The 17,350-nt window shown below is 42.8% G+C and overlaps 2 protein-coding genes across 2 annotated transcripts; both read right to left on the bottom strand.

Annotated features, from left to right (window-relative positions):
* Positions 1 to 184: 184 nt before the first annotated feature.
* Positions 185 to 4,468, bottom strand: c1qtnf2 (C1q and TNF related 2). The gene is made up of 3 exons (XM_084352514.1): positions 4,212 to 4,468; positions 3,616 to 3,873; positions 185 to 2,194 (listed from the first exon to the last, which is right to left on the bottom strand). The coding sequence occupies exons 1-3, from the start codon at positions 4,231 to 4,233 to the stop codon at positions 1,554 to 1,556; spliced, it is 921 nt and encodes a 306-aa protein (XP_084208640.1). The 5' UTR covers positions 4,234 to 4,468; the 3' UTR covers positions 185 to 1,553.
* Positions 4,469 to 11,101: 6,633 nt separating this feature from the next.
* Positions 11,102 to 16,712, bottom strand: slu7 (SLU7 homolog, splicing factor). The gene is made up of 15 exons (XM_084352997.1): positions 16,562 to 16,712; positions 16,125 to 16,293; positions 14,954 to 15,107; positions 14,781 to 14,861; positions 14,498 to 14,662; positions 14,179 to 14,244; positions 13,921 to 14,052; positions 13,641 to 13,738; positions 13,481 to 13,548; positions 12,726 to 12,865; positions 12,311 to 12,472; positions 12,127 to 12,228; positions 11,952 to 12,032; positions 11,752 to 11,871; positions 11,102 to 11,664 (listed from the first exon to the last, which is right to left on the bottom strand). The coding sequence occupies exons 2-15, from the start codon at positions 16,283 to 16,285 to the stop codon at positions 11,485 to 11,487; spliced, it is 1,710 nt and encodes a 569-aa protein (XP_084209123.1). The 5' UTR covers positions 16,286 to 16,293; positions 16,562 to 16,712; the 3' UTR covers positions 11,102 to 11,484.
* Between the last annotated feature and the right edge of the window lie 638 nt (positions 16,713 to 17,350).

The raw sequence follows: 17,350 nt of genomic DNA, 5'->3' as shown, positions 1-17,350 counted from the left end.
CTCCTCCAACCTGGGAGTTGTAGTCCTTCCGACCTCAGAGTCAGAACTACATACAGTCGAGCTTGATCACAAAACCTTGACATTTAATTATTATTCTATGCTATTATGCTATATATGTTTCTACTTCATGACCTCGGTGTTCATTTTAGTTCCTTTATCTTTTTTATTTCACAATGGAGCAAACTTATGAGGCACTTTTCACCAGAAACCTAGCTTCTTTAAGCTAGCAAACATTTGACTTAGAGGTTAATTTCAGTGTTTACATGGACAGAGTAAACCGAAAACCTCCAGTTAAAAATGACCTTTTCTCATGGTGGCCCAGTTTAATTATTTAGACATGCTATTAGCTAATGCTAAACAAAGAGAGGTAAATTGAACACTATCCAAATGACACAAATATAGAATAAATAAAATATTCAATTACTTCTTTCATTTACTTTTCATCTATGTCAAAGGGCAACAATGCTTCGATAGCTATCATTAACAATCACCAAGATGAGCAATTGTCTGAGGTCGCTAATTTAAAGTCCCCCTCCACTGAAAAACGTGTTTTGCTCATTATCACTATGTCTGAGCTTCAATGTGCAGAATTAGGCCCATGTGCCCAAGTTTAACACTAGAAGGCTGTTTTCATAATCATCTGCTGTTTTTCTGCGCACACACAGTTTGGAATCCAGCCATGGTCCAATATGCAACTTCTACATGTTGATGTGGACATGATGGTATAAACGGGGTAATATGAATAGGACAACAATACAAGACATAATCCTAAAGTTATCTCTCCACATTTTCTGTCTCTTCTCTACATCCTTTACATCCAAGCTTCTCATCGACTTAAAGTAATCTACATAAAATTGGATAGACTAAACTTTTTCTTAAATTTCCGGTAATCCTGACGGACCCCACTTTGGGGATATTGTAGTAATACATGCTAAGATTACGTTAGCCATTTTTTTGTTGTGTCAACCCACACAATACATTGCTGTAAAAAGTCATATAAATATGTTTACTTGTAAAAAGCCAATGCCTTGTTTTTTACTGAATGTAGGTCATAAAATGGGACACAGAAAAACACATATTGTTTCATATTATGTATTAATTATTGGTTTAATTTCACTTGCAATTTAATGTTGCTTTTTGCTTTTTAAAACATCCTCTGCATGACAGAAGATGGCTTTGTGCTACTTTTTATAAAAGAGAAAAAAAAATGTCACAAGACTTGCAGATCTTCTTAGATAAATTTAAAGGAAACTCAATCTGTTACTTATTGGAGAAATCTTTGGAAATATATTTTATCAGAATTTTAGCACCATGAAGGATACTGCAGGCAAAACATTTGGCTTTTCAACAATAAATCATTTTGAGTAGAGCCCCAACTGTGGTTGACTTTCCTCTCTCCTTGTGCGCCCCCTGGTGTCAGAATGTGTTAAACACTGAAATACACTGAGGCCTACCATTGTTCAGCTGTCTCTTCAAATGTGTATTTTACAACATTTTGATAAGAAATTAAACCAGTTATTAAGATAAAACAAACATGTTTCAGGGTGACAGTATTAACTTCCATCCTGAGCATTAGCTTTTCTATCAGCCTCAGTGAGATAGTCCTGGTCAGCATAGATAAGAAAGCCCGTGAAGGTGCTGTCTGTCCAGAAAGGGTCAAAGAAGAGTCCGTTCTGCTCGGAGTAGAAGATCTGCAGCCACACCTGGTCTGACTGCTGCAGATGGAGGACAGTAGAACCAGATGCCACGTCATGGTTCCCTGTATTTGCATCAAACGTCTTGATCTTGTACTGTCCATTGTGGACCAGCCCGATGGCCAGGTGCTTATTGGCCAGAGTGATATCATACGTGAAATAATAGACCCCAGGGATTTCGCAGACAAATTTCCCACTGCTGGTGTTGTAGTGACCCCCCTCGTTCAGCATGATCCTGCTGAAGCGGATGGGCAGTCTTTCTTTGGGGTAGCTCTTTGTAACCGCCACTGAGAAGGCTGATCGGGCTGTACTGCCACAGTTGCACCCTCCAGGAGCTCCTTGTTCACCCTTGTCACCATGCTCTCCTTTTTTCCCTTGTTTTCCAGCCATCCCTGGTGTTCCTCGAAGTCCCTTCAGTCCTCGAGGTCCAGCCTTGCCTATGACACCTTCACGCCCTGTCACACCTGGCTTGCCTGGGTTCCCGGGCCTCCCTGGATCACCTGATAACAGATGCAAAATGATGATAGACTTATATTATATGGCTTAGCACAATATCCTCAGATATTCAATACAAAAACTAAGAAGAGCCTGAAAAGCAATCTGATTTTATACCACACAGTTTACTGTCTGCGCTGGTGCAACCTGTCTCCTAGTCTCCATTTGTTCTGTTTACATTGGCTGTACTTCCTTATTGTTGGGGTCCTGAAGAAATTACCATAAATCACTGTTACTCATGTTTTACCAGTTATATGGTCCATGCACAAAATAATGTATATTCTTTTTGTTTGCCACAAAGTCATTCACAGACAAAGAAATGTGCAGTACGGTAACATTGTGATGTTACCAGAGGTTGAACTATTAAGTTATAAATCTCCAATAACAGAAATCCTAATAGACCTGATAGATATGTATAAATAGATTTGAGGATTTGGAACAGTGTAAAAAGGAATGTGGACACCAATCGCAGCTAAAGTGCATCATAAAAAGTCATCGTATATGACCGAGTCTTACAGCTGGGCTATCTGAAAACACAAACCGAAGTGTCTCTGTAGCAGATTTCTGTAACATGTCATCAGTGGTGGAGAAAGTATGTAGTTCCTTTACTTAAAGACACAATGTGTGAGATTTTTAGTCAGAAAAATTAAAAACTTGACTAATCTTACCAACAGAATGTGAATAAATAACAGATATGACGTTTTGAAGTATACAGAGGCTATTGTGTTGCAGAGATATCTACTGAAGTTAGTATGCTAACCAGCTAGCTCCAGCCAGTCCTAGCCCAAAGCTTGCTTGCTAGTAGCAACACCAACACTCCCCCAGTTCTCTGAGTTCATAGTCCGGACTGCTACCAGCACTGCTAACTGAGCTAAATAGCTAAAGATGCGACAGTTAGCAGCAGTTAGCAGTTATGCTGGTGATATGCTGTCCCTCATTTGTTTTGAGTATGAATTTGAGGTGGCCAATTCTTACATATTGCACCTTTAAGTAAAAGTACTGATAGGACACTGTCAATATACTCTGTAAGTAAGAGTCCTGCAGTGACAATATTACTTGATTAAAAGTAGCCCATGCAAGTGTAATCAGGTAAAGGCTATACTATTACATATTATATCATTAGATCATTAGTATTCATGTGTTAATGTAAAAGCAGGATCTTACTGTTGTTCAAGTGCAAGGTGCATTTATTTGTCGATTAGCAACACAGTAGCGTACAACAAAATGCAAGTTGCTGAACCTTTTACACCACACAAGAAAAAAATGTTCACACAGCCGAAGAAAAGAAGCTGCCGATGTGTTGTTTCGAAGCGATTCTTATAAAAGCCATGATGTATAATGTCGATAAAACAATGTTAAAATTGTTGTTTGAGCTGTTTAAGGCAGCCAAATTACAAAAGCAGAGAGTCAGTCAGTGAATAACTACCTCCCTCTCCCTTTTGTCCCTTCTCTCCATCCTTCCCGTCTGGGCCATCCTTCCCAGGGGGCCCCATAGGACCCATTGCTCCTGGTGATCCAGCGGCTCCGGGGTTCCCTGCAGGCCCTGCTGGGCCCGGCAGGCTGCAGACCAGCTGGGAGGAGTGGATGGTGATGTTCCGACCTTTCTTGAGTGAGGCATTCGTTGACTGGGAGAAAACAACTGACAGCAAACAGAACATCACACATATCTGGAGCATGATGGTCCCTGTAGAAAAAAAGTAACTGTTCACAACAATATACTTGTTTCAGGTTTGAGTTAGTCACAATCAGATGATTTACATAACATAAAATGTGCCCAGTTAAAGAGACTGAAAAAGCAGAGTACATGCATATTATCTACAACTAGAATCAGAGGAAAAACATGTTGGAGGTTATAGTATAAATGTTGTGGTCAGTTTCATGCTGTGACTCAATGCCTAATGAGAGATTCACACATAAATTATACATAAATAACGCGTAAATCAAAGCACATAATGGCAGTAACAGCTTGTCTTTGCAAAGGGTGTGCGCCAGCCTTTTCAAAAACACGGAGAAACAACTCACCAGTTGAGAAATTATGGCCCATGGGTATTTTTCAGCTCTGTCCAAGTCCTTTTTCTGCATGAGAGTGCACAAGCTCTCCTACATGATTTTCCAATAATCGATGAGATTTCATTCTGTAAGACTGCTGCAGAGAAATGTGCAGCCCAGTGAATCACAGTCCATAACATCCGCCCTGTTTACACTGCCAAAAAATACTTTCACCATGATGTCATTATATTCAAGTCAGTGCAGCAGTGTTGTACAGCTGAAGTGGTGACGCATCAAGTGTTCATGCTCACACTGTGGGAAAACAGGACACTATATCACAGACATGATAAAACATACAGAACAAAGTCAGACATTACAGCTTTGTTCAAAACCAAACAGCACAAGGTGGTCTGCAAAAGTTTATAAAATGCACTCTGAATATTACCAGATGTGTTTATTGCAAAGCTGATAGCTGAGAGACCAATAAAAATGTTGCAGCTGTTGGATGAGGCAGTGCCTGGAGTTGAGCGCTCTACTGTATTCACCTTTAACTGGAACTATGTGAACAGAAATTACATAAGCTGATGTTGTGTTGCAGGTTTCCATTTGATCACAACGTCCTACAGCTATCAAAGAATTAAAATGAGTTGGAATAATATTCAACTTGTGTGACAGTGACAAAAAGTATTCAATATTAAACATCAGCGATCTCCAAAACACTTCCTGAGTGAGTTAACTGCATCCAGTGCAATCCCACTGCCATTTATGAAGCAATGTACACCAATCTCATGAAGCTGAAATCTAATTCCTTGCAAATTGTAGCAACAGATAACTTGTTAAAGACCTGGAGAAAATATTATTAATTTCTTCTTTCAGTTACGTTCATATTTATATTGATGTCACACAATACTTCTAATGATCTTATGAAGGAGTTTCCATGTTAATTGACGTGTCTCCATGGTAACCGACCTGTTTCCAAGGTGACCAACGCGTTTACGTGGTAACACACGTGTTTCCATGGCTACTGAGGTGTCTCTATGGTTACTGATGTGTTTTCATGGTAACCAACATGTCTCCATGGTTACCAACGTGTTTCCAAGGTTACTGACGTGTCTCCATGGTTATGGAAGCGTCTCCATGGTTACGGATATGTTTCCAAGGTTACGGACGCATTTCCATGGTTACAGATGTGTCTCCATGGTTACTGATGCGTTTCCAAAGTTACCAACATGTCTCCATGGTTACAGATGTGTCTCAATGGTTACCGGCGCGTCTCCATGGTTTCCAACGTGTTTCCAAGGTCACCAATGTGTCCATGTTTACGGACGCGTCTCCATGGTTACTGATGCGTTTCCAAGGTTACCGACGTATCTCCATGGTTACCGACGTGTCTCCATGATTACTGACATATTTCCATGGTAACTGACGTATCTCCATGTTAACAGATGTGCCTCCAAGGCTACCCACGTATCTCCGTGGTAAAGGATGCGTCTCCTTGGTCACTGATGTGTTTCCATGGTTACCAACGTGTTTCGATGGCAACTGTTGCATCACCATGGTTACCAATGTGTCTCCATGGTTACAGATGCGTCTCCATGGTTACTGATGTGTTTCCATGGTAACTGACGTATCTCCATGGTTACAGATGTGTCTCCAAGGTTACTGACGTATCTCCATCTGTAACCATGGAGATACGTCGGTAACCTTGGAGACACATCTGTAACCATGGAGACACGTCGGTAACCTTGGAGACGCGTCGGTAACCATGGAGACACGACGGTAACCATGGAGACACGTCTGTAACCATGGAAACGCATCAGTAACCATGGAGACACGTCAGTAACCCTGGAAACACGTTGGTTACCATGGAGACGCGTCAGTTACCATGGAAACACATCTCTAACCATGGAGACACATCTGTAACCATGGAGACACATCTCTAACCATGGAGACACATCTGTATCCATGGAGACACATCTCTAACCATGGAGACACATCTGTATCCATGGAGACACATCAGTTAGACACATCTCTAACCATGGAGACACATCTGTAACCATGGAGACACGTCAGTAACCTTGGAGACGCGTCGGTAACCATGAAGACACATCTGTAACCATGGAGATACGTCAGTTACCATGGAGACACGTCAGTTACCATGGAAACACGTCGGTAACCATGGGGACACGTCAGTAGCCATGGAGATACGTCTGTAACCATGGAAACGCATCAGTAACCATGGAGACACGTCGGTAACCATGGAGATACGTCTGAAACCATGGAAACGCATCAGTAACCATGGAGACACGTCAGTAACCCTGGAAACACGTTGGTTACCATGGAGACACATCTGTATCCATGGAGACACATCTCTAACCATGGAGACACATCTGTATCCATGGAGATACATCAGTTAGACACATGTCTCAACCATGGAGACACATCTGTAACCATGGAGACACGTCAGTAACCTTGGAGACGCGTCGGTAACCATGGAGACACATCTGTAACCATGGAGATACGTCAGTTACCATGGAGACACGTCGTAGCCATGGAGACACGTCTGTAACCATGGAGACACATCTCTAACCATGGAAACACATTGGTTACCATGGAGATGCGTCAGTTACCATGGAAACACGTCGGTAACCTTGGAGACACATCGGTAACCATGGAGACACGTCGGTAACCATGGAGATACGTCTGTAACCATGGAAACTGATGTGTTTCCATGGTAACTGACGTATCTCCATGGTTACAGATGTGTCTCCAAGGTTACTGACGTATCTCCATCTGTAACCATGGAGATACGTCGGTAACCTTGGAGACACATCTGTAACCATGGAGACACGTCGGTAACCTTGGAGACGCGTCGGTAACCATGGAGACACGACGGTAACCATGGAGACACGTCTGTAACCATGGAAACGCATCAGTAACCATGGAGACACGTCAGTAACCCTGGAAACACGTTGGTTACCATGGAGACGCGTCAGTTACCATGGAAACACATCTCTAACCATGGAGACACATCTGTAACCATGGAGACACATCTCTAACCATGGAGACACATCTGTATCCATGGAGACACATCTCTAACCATGGAGACACATCTGTATCCATGGAGACACATCAGTTAGACACATCTCTAACCATGGAGACACATCTGTAACCATGGAGACACGTCAGTAACCTTGGAGACGCGTCGGTAACCATGGAGACACATCTGTAACCATGGAGATACGTCAGTTACCATGGAGACACGTCAGTTACCATGGAAACACGTCGGTAACCATGGGGACACGTCAGTAGCCATGGAGATACGTCTGTAACCATGGAAACGCATCAGTAACCATGGAGACACGTCGGTAACCATGGAGATACGTCTGAAACCATGGAAACGCATCAGTAACCATGGAGACACGTCAGTAACCCTGGAAACACGTTGGTTACCATGGAGACACATCTGTATCCATGGAGACACATCTCTAACCATGGAGACACATCTGTATCCATGGAGATACATCAGTTAGACACATGTCTCAACCATGGAGACACATCTGTAACCATGGAGACACGTCAGTAACCTTGGAGACGCGTCGGTAACCATGGAGACACATCTGTAACCATGGAGATACGTCAGTTACCATGGAGACACGTCGTAGCCATGGAGACACGTCTGTAACCATGGAGACACATCTCTAACCATGGAAACACATTGGTTACCATGGAGATGCGTCAGTTACCATGGAAACACGTCGGTAACCTTGGAGACACATCGGTAACCATGGAGACACGTCGGTAACCATGGAGATACGTCTGTAACCATGGAAACTGATGTGTTTCCATGGTAACTGACGTATCTCCATGGTTACAGATGTGTCTCCAAGGTTACTGACGTATCTCCATCTGTAACCATGGAGATACGTCGGTAACCTTGGAGACACATCTGTAACCATGGAGACACGTCGGTAACCATGGAGACACATCTCTAGCCATGGAGATACGTCAGTTACCATGGAAACACGTCGGTAACCTTGGAGACACGTCGGTAACCTTGGAGACACGTCGGTAACCTTGGAGACACGTCGGTAACCTTGGAGACACGTCTGTAACCATGGAGATACGTCAGTTACCATGGAGACACGTCAGTTACCATGGAAACACGTCGGTTGCCATGGAGATGCGCAAGTTGCCATGGAGATATGTCAGTTACCATGGAAACACGTTGGTAACCATGGAGACACGTCGGTAACCATGGAGATACGTCAGTTACCATGGAGACACGTCAGTTACCATGGAAACATGTCGGTAACCATGGAGACACATCTCTAGCCATGGAGATACGTCAGTTACCATGGAAACACGTCGGTAACCTTGGAGACACGTCGGTAACCTTGGAGACACGTCGGTAACCTTGGAGACACGTCGGTAGCCATGGAGACACGTCTGTAACCATGGAGATACGTCAGTTACCATGGAGACAGGTCAGTTACCATGGAAACACGTCGGTAACCATGGACAACCATCTCTAACCATGGAGATACGTCTGTAACCATGGAGATACGTCGGCAACCTTGGAGACACTTCGGTAACCATGGAGACACGTCAGTAACCTTGGAGACGCGTCGGTAACCATGGAGACACGTCAGTTACCATGGAAACACGTCGGGAACCATCGAGACACGTCGGTAACCAAGGAGAACCGTCTCTAACCATGGAGATACGTCTGTAACCATGGAGATACGTCAGTTACCATGGAAACGCATCAGTAACCATGGAGACACGTCGGTAACCATGGAAATACGTCAGTTACCATGGAGACACGTCAGTAACCATGGAGACACATCAGTAACCATGGAGATACGTCGGTGACCTTGGAGACACATCTGTAACCATGGAGATACGTCAGTTGCCATGGAGACACATCTGTAACCATGGAGATACGTCAGTTGCCATGGAGACACGTCGGTAACCATGGAGATGCGTCAGTTACCATGGAAACACGTCGGTAATCATGGAGATGCGTCAGTTGCCATGGAAGCACATCAGTAACCATGGAGACACGTCTGTAAACATGGAAACGCATCAGTAACCATGGAGACACGTCAGTAACCATGGAGACACGTCGGTAACCATGGAGATACGTCTGTAACCATGGAAACGCATCAGTAACCATGGAGACACGTCGGTAACCATGGAGATACGTTGGTAACCTTGGAGACACATCTGTAACCATGGAGACGCGTCGGTAACCATGGAGACGTGTCTAATGCGTAAACGCATCAGTAACCATGGGGACACATCGGTAACCATGGAGACACGTCGGTAAACATGGAGACACATCAGTAACCATGGAGTCATGTCGGTAAAGGACTCTAACCCTACATTAAAGGACCCTAACTGTACATTAAAAGGACCCTAACCCTACATTAAAGGACGCTAACTCTACATTAAAGGACCCTAACTCATCAGTAACCATGGAGACACGTCTGTAACCATGGAAACACATCAGTAACCATCGAGACACGTCTGTAAACATGGAAACGCATCAGTTACCATGGAAACACGTTGGTTACCATGGAGATGCGTCAGTTACCATGGAAACACATCAGTAACCATGGAGACACGTCTGTAACCATGGAAACGCATCGGTAACCATGGAGACACGTCGGTAACCTTGGAGACACATCTGTATCCATGGAGATACATCAGTTACCATGGAAACACGTCGGTAACCATGGAGATGCGTCAGTTGCCATGGAAACACATCAGTAACCATGGAGACACGTCTGTAAACATGGAAACGCACCAGTAACCATGGAGACACGTCGGTAGCCATGGAGACACGTCGGTCACCATGGAGACACGTCGGTAACCTTGGAGACGCGTCGGTAACCATGGAGACGCGTCGGTAACCATGGAGACACATCTCCAACCTTGGAGATACTGGTTGTCTGGTTGTCGTTTCCATGGTTGTCTGTAACCATGAAACGCATCAGTAACCTTGGAGACGCGTCGGTAACCATGGAGACGCGTCGGTAACCATGGAGACACATCTCTAACCATGGAGATACGTCTGTAACCATGGAGACACGTCGGTAACCATGGAGACACGTCGGTAACCATGGAGATACGTCTGTAACCATGAAAACGCATCAGTAACCATGGAGACGCGTCGGTAACCATGGAGATACGTCGGTAACCTTGGAGACACATCTGTAACCATGGAGACACGTCAGTTACCCTGGAAACACGTCGGTAACCATGGAGATGCGCAAGTTGCCATGGAGATACGTCAGTTACCATGGAAACACGTCGGTAATCATGGAGATGCGTAAGTTGCCATGGAAACACATCAGTAACCATCAAGACATGTCGGTAACCATGGAGACGCGTCGGTAACCATGGAGACGTGTCGTAGCCATGGAGACACATCAGTAACCATGGAGACATGTCGGTAGCCATGGAGACGGGTCGGTAACCATGGAGACACATCTGTTACCATTTAGATACGTCGGTAACCTTGGAGACACATCTGTAACCATGGAGATACGTCAGTTACCATGTGATGAAAGTGGACTTACACCTATGTGATTTGTGGAGACACATGATGTGTCTCCATGGTTACCGATGTCTCTTCATGGCTAACACCTGAGACACTGAGGCAAGATCCTACCAGTAGCTACAAAAAGAAGGGGATAGAATATTCTTTCTGGTTTCTTACCCTCAACCGTGCATAAACGACAGGTTAGGAACTTCTTAAACTTTTCTTAAAAATTTAAACTATCAGTTATCTTATCGGTATCAGCCATGAGATCATTAGCTGCAGCCCTATTGATAACACTAGCACATTCACAGTGATGTTAATCAATATTCATTGTCTATGAAAATAAAAAAAACTTTTTACACAACACAAAGTATTCAGACAAATATATATTTTATTATAAAAATGCATTAATCCCCGTAAAAGTAGTTATCATCCTCAAATGACTGTTACAACTGAGGGTGGCTGCAAGATCTAAGAAAATTGTACATTTTACAACAATTTACCATGGAGCTGATTAAGTAAAAATAAAAAACTCACATCATTGATGCTTTATCAGCCTGCGGCATCCAAAACACAAAGCTTGCAAAATGAAATGAACAAAACATGTTCACCGATTCTGTCACGATTGTAAATCAAACAGAAGCTCCTGCTGTAAGTTTACAAGATGAGTCTTTTTTCCACCGAGCAGCAGCTCTGGTAGATGCCTCTAGAGTCCTTGGGGAGGGTTGAGGGGTGTCTGCAAAGATGAAGAACAGCTCACTGTCCCAAAAATGAAGCCATGGGATCATCTGCTCTGCAGCGTTTCATGCGGAAGGCCTCCATCTCCTCCTCTGTGGGTGCCTTCACCTCCATTAGGCTATTGTATGGCCTCTTCCTCTCATCTATCTGCATTATAGCCTCTATGTGCTTCACCCGCTTGTCCTCTGCCTCTAGTGCCTGGGAGGAGGAAAGCAGTTGGAGATCAGCCACAAAGAAATGATTCAAACTGGAGATACAAACAGACGAACCCAAAAATAACTTTACCTTCTTCAGCTTCTCCTTCTTCTTCTCCTCATCCTCTGAATCACTGCTGTCAGAGGTGTGCTTCTTGTTCTTTTTGCTCTTCTTTTTCTTCTTCTTCTCTTTCATCTTATCCCGATGCATCTGGAGATTAAAACATTTTAATTACATCTACATTTTCACTGAAAATAAAAACACCCATGTAATCATTAACAGTCTCTTACCTCCAGCAGAGACTTGGGCGCTTCTTCTTCCTCCTCTGGCTCAACCAGTCCCTCCTCAAATGGGACACAGTCTGTGTTGCTCTTCAGGTTACAAAGAGAACAAAAACAGCATGTAAGTTAAAAACTATAAATTAAATGAGCCTTTGATCCCTGTTACATCAGTACATCTACTTACGATTCTAACTCCAGTGTCTCCTGTGCAGTAGCTCTGTTTGACCATGGAGTGACAACACTTGAATCCCCAGAAGCCATCTTTCCAGTAGGAGCCCCAAATACACTAAAGAAAGAAGATTATTTTAGAACAAAGCAAACAAAATGTGTCAAAAAGTAGTTTTCCACAGTGGCCCTGGTGTCCTTACAGTGTGGTTGTTGATGAGCACGTCCTCCTCATACTTGGAGCGAGCCACGGCCTTCTCGAGCCCCTTCAGTACAGCGCCGTGACGAGAGTACTCCAAGTAATCCTCTGTCTGGGCCAACAGCAGCTCCCGTGGCGGTGCATCCAAGTGCTCTTCACCTCCATACTGATTGTTGCACAAAAGCAGAAACATCATCAATGAAGTCCTCCAGCCAGAATGAATACTTAAATCTCCTGTATACTTTGCAACTATCGGCTGAGAGACACACATTGAAATCTTGACGACATGTCTCTGCTTCCATTAAAAACCGACGTAATATTCGGAAACAGACTGTATTCTAGATTTTATTAGATCCATTTTGCAGTGGGAAATGCAATTAACAGGCTGCTGCTCTTAACAAAAGATTTGAGCTGTGTACCTTCTCTAGGATGCCATCCCTCTGTTTCTCTTTAAAGTCCTCCTTCTTGACCTTGAAGGACTTGTGGAGCAGCTCCAGCTTGGTGGGGTCGGCCTGCAGATGCACCTCAGAGCCTCTCTCATAGGCCTCCCAGGCAAACACTGTCACAAGATGAAGCATCGACTATTATTTACACGGTACAGTACAAATACATGCACAAGCATTTTATCTACTCAGCCTTCAGTGCCTCATCTCATATCTAACATGTTATAATCAGAGCAGTAGACATGTTTTGGCAGGGAGTATAATTCCAATAACAAATCATATTATTCCCAGGATGGGGGGTCGTGGAGAAAGTGGACTTACACCTATGTGATTTGTCAAACAAGCTAGCCTATTATTTTACGTGTGACCCCTATCACCCACTAGGTGACCATTTACATCCACTGGGTGTGGCTAGCTGGTTGTCAGTTATACTTAAATTATCCATTTATTTATTTATATTCATTCTTCTTTTTTCTCGAATTGACTTACATCACCGCAGTGTTGTATTATCAAACAGTGCAGAACATTATCTTGTATTTATTATGTATTTTATTAAATAATGTATTTGTATTTACTGTTTTTCATGACTATAGTTCAATTTGTAAATCACTACATTCTGTTTTTAGTTGTTTTACACAGCACCCCAGTTTTTTGGAATCAGGATTGTACAAACAGAAAGTCCTGTAACCTGTAGTCCTATACAAGAGCTGGAAAATATCTTAGTGACTTACACTGTGTTTGAGCCATGGTGATTGTGTCCCCAGAATAGCGAGCAAAGTTGTCTCCAGCATACCCCACTCTGTCAGACAAAACAGCTTTGTTACATTCAATATTATTATTCAATGAAGGCCACGGAGAATGTTTGACCAATCAGGAAACAAAGTAACTTACTCGTCAGGGTTCATGCCAGTGTTGGAGTATGGGTTCTCTCTCATAGCTCGAGTCTTTGGATCATAGTATGCTGAGTTTGGATCCAAATTCCTCAAGTACTGTGAGAAACAGACAGAAGTTCAAATTATTGGTTGCCCCAGTGTTTAACCAACAATTCATTAGACATTAGAGGCAACAAAACATGGTCCACCACACAAAAATGTAAAAGTCTGACCACAGTGAGAGTAAAACAATAGCTCAGAGCAGAGAAAAAGCCTGTGTTTGCAGACATGTTTCTTACTTTGGCTGTGTCTTCTCTGATACGCAGATTCCTGACTGTGATTCGTCTCTTGGAGTCAAAGTTCTGACCGGGCATGTCGATGTCATCTGCATATTTATCTTCATCCTCATCCTCGCTGTCATGTTCCCGCTCCTGCAGAGAAAGGATTAAAAAAATAGAATTGATCGGTCTTCTAGACAGGAGACTGCCTTTTACCTCTTAAATTAGACAACAATAGAATCCATTATTATCAGAATCTTCACATTACTGAACACTTACAGTTTGGTCCAGTTTTCCAGATGCCAACTCATCCTGAAGCTTCTGGGCCTTCAGTGTCCTTTTGGCCTGAGAGGCAGAAACAAATGGAGAGTCAGATTCACGTGGGTAACAGGAAGCAGATGAAACCGTTACAGTTGTCTTCCACAGCCTTCATACCAGGTGGGTTCAGTACCAGTTCAGACTTCAGTGCATCTCTGCTACGTTTGCTTGATTCATACACCAATTAAAAAGTTCTGTTTTAAATTATCTTTTTTTTTTTTTTTACTAGGCTCTTGCTCATAGTGTTAAACCAAGCTTACTTTACCACTGGACTGCTTACCAGATCTACTTTGGCGTACTCTTCCACAATGCGCTGGTGTTCCTCAGGATCATACCCGTTCCAACGGTCCCGCTTCCCATCATAGTCCAAGTCAAGTTGCACCTGAGCATGTTCATCTGGAGCTATGCCTGTGCCTGTGAACTTTGCCCCAACCTTTCTAGGTCGCTGATGAGACAAAAGTTACACATTATTTATTACAGATATGACATTCTTTTAATGCACAGCATTAGAAACGAGTGAAAGCTCATCTTGACTGTAAGATGATTACTTTAATCCATTTTACCTCCAAGCAGTCCTTTTTCTTGTGTGTCATGGCACCGCAGTTTTCACACGCTCCCTTACGAAATTTAGTGGTTACAGAACCCTGTTCGAAGAAAAAAAAAAGAGAGAGCTATTACGTTAATTTTAAGTGAATTTGAAATGGCTACATTAAATAACTGATTGATTCACTCTCACCTCTTGCACTCCTCTCTTGTACCACTCTGCAATGTTTGAGTACGGCTGCTCAGTTTCACTTTGTGGCCGCTGATGCTTTAGTGTGGGCCTTTTGGAGGGATCGATGTACCAGGGTACTGATGAAATGTACTGTGGGATGTGAGGGTTGATGTCCCTGGGAAAGAAAAGAAGTAACACAAGCGGTTCACAGTGATGTTACAACCGGAGCTTCAATGTAAATATGACAATAAAGAGTCACTTCATCAAATGTAGACATAAAGATCAGTTAACTCAATATTAGAAGTACCACTCAGTGTATGGAAGCAGCTGATCAATGTCTTCTTGTGTTACTTTGGAGGACCGTCATCATGTCTGAGAAAATAACCTGAATGGTGTCATGAGGTTTATTTCAGCTTCAGCTTGAAGACTCATAGCAGAAAGCTTGAATTACAAACTGAGGGTAGTTGCCTCATTCAATACATATGGGAAGGATGGTAGAGATGAGAAAGATATCCATGTTACGGCTAGCAAGTGTTCACATCAACTCAAGACAGCTGTATTATGGCAGACTCAATAAAAAAAAAAAAGAGATCCATTAAATTTGGTTTTAATTCCCTTGAATAACTAACTTTGGGCTGGGGTGACCATGTTCGATTGTGTCATTTTCCAAAAATATGAGTTGTGCACTTTATATACAAGTTAGTAAGTTATGATGTTTTTGATATTACAGCAGCAACGATTAGCCGATTAGCAACTAGAAACTAGTTTGATTATCAATTAATTGTTTGTCATTTTTCAAGAATAAATGTCAAACACTTGCTAGTTCCAGTTTCTTAAATGCTAGTGTTTGCTTGTAAGCAATCTGAATATGTCACTCTGGGCTCTTGGAAACTGTGATGAGCACTAACATTTCAATCAGTAGATTAATTAAAAATGAAAGTTGTTAGCTGCTACTCTATCCAATATGACATGAATGTGGCATTCACCAGGTAGGGGAGATCTAACGAAAGATGCTTTAAATGTAAGTTTAGTATGCAGCATGTTAAGATTAATTAAGTAAGCTGATGTTTAATAAATGATATTCCAGCACTCTGGCCTCTGCTAGCATCCAGACATGAAGAAGTTGGAAGCTGGACTGAAGCTTTTCTTCTGATGACCTAAGGACCCACTCTCTGTGCAGACATAAACTTACTTTCCCTCCTCGTCCACCTCAGCTGGAGCGTTTCCCAGCTTCCTCTGCTCCTCCAGCTCCTTCTTCTTCCTCCAGTCCTCCCTGGTCATCTTCTTGGGCTCATCCAGCCCCACGATCCCCTCCGAGCTAGTCGGAGGAGTAGCAGTAGCCTCCTCGGTCATGACTGAACCTGCCACCAGAGATGCATCTTATTTCATTACCTTCCATTATCGCCAACTAACACAACGAAGTGTGAAAACGTAATCGGTCCAGAATATACATCTTACTGTTACCCACCCAGCAGTGAGTGCAGTTTGTTTACAATTACAAAAGTTAAAACAGAAGCTATTTCGTCACTATAACGTTAGCTTATCTAAGTTAGCTGTTTACCTTCTGAGTGACTTCAACGTGGGAAAAGCAATTTATCTCATACACGCTGATTAAATAAATAACCTTACCTTAGCAGAACCCAACTAATCACACAGTGGTTGATATTTCCTTCGTAAAAACGTTACTGCTCTCGGTATTGAGCTCTGTGTTTGAGCTGGTGCGTTGTATTTAGACTAACACACGACCGTCGCCATTTTACATCAACCGCAGCTACGTCACATCCGGTCTTCCACTGTGGCGTTGAAATCAACAGTCACTGGTGGAAAAGAGCGACCTCTAGTGGACACAGCTGCCGCGAGGACAGCGTTGATTGCACGACGGTGATGTGTAATCAGTACTTGATCTTTAAGAGTAGTACATGTTAAGTGTTACTTTACCACTGACAGTAAATCATGCTGATCAAAATGAACTGATAAAGGGCCCTACAGTGGGTCCTAGCAGCTCACTTCTTTCCCCAGGAGCTCGATGTGGCCATGACTGATAAATAGAAAATAATGTCAACATAAGGCACAGCTTTAAATGGCTTGTACTGTGTATGATTTGAAAGGTTTATGATGATAATCTATGATGTTTGTGTGATCTGGAGAAAGTAAGTTTGCAGTTTGTCACCAGCCAAAATGCTCATTCTTGATATCAACATTTAATTTCTCACTAGTGGAAACGTTCATCGTTGATATCTGTAACTTATTTAAAAACTTTTACCACTGACTTCTATTCAAACTCAGCTACAGGTTATTACAACTCGATCCCATTACCAATTTTGACTAGTTGCAATTCTGATTAGTGACAACTCAGCTCTCACTAGTGGAAATGTCAACTGTTGGAAAACCATTATATTACTCATGGCAATATTCATT

The sequence above is a fragment of the Pagrus pagrus genome, assembly GCF_965226575.1.
Source record: "Pagrus pagrus genome assembly, chromosome: 5".
In the NCBI taxonomy this organism is placed as follows: Eukaryota; Metazoa; Chordata; class Actinopteri; order Spariformes; family Sparidae; genus Pagrus; species Pagrus pagrus.
This window is presented reverse-complemented; position numbering and strand designations above follow the sequence as displayed.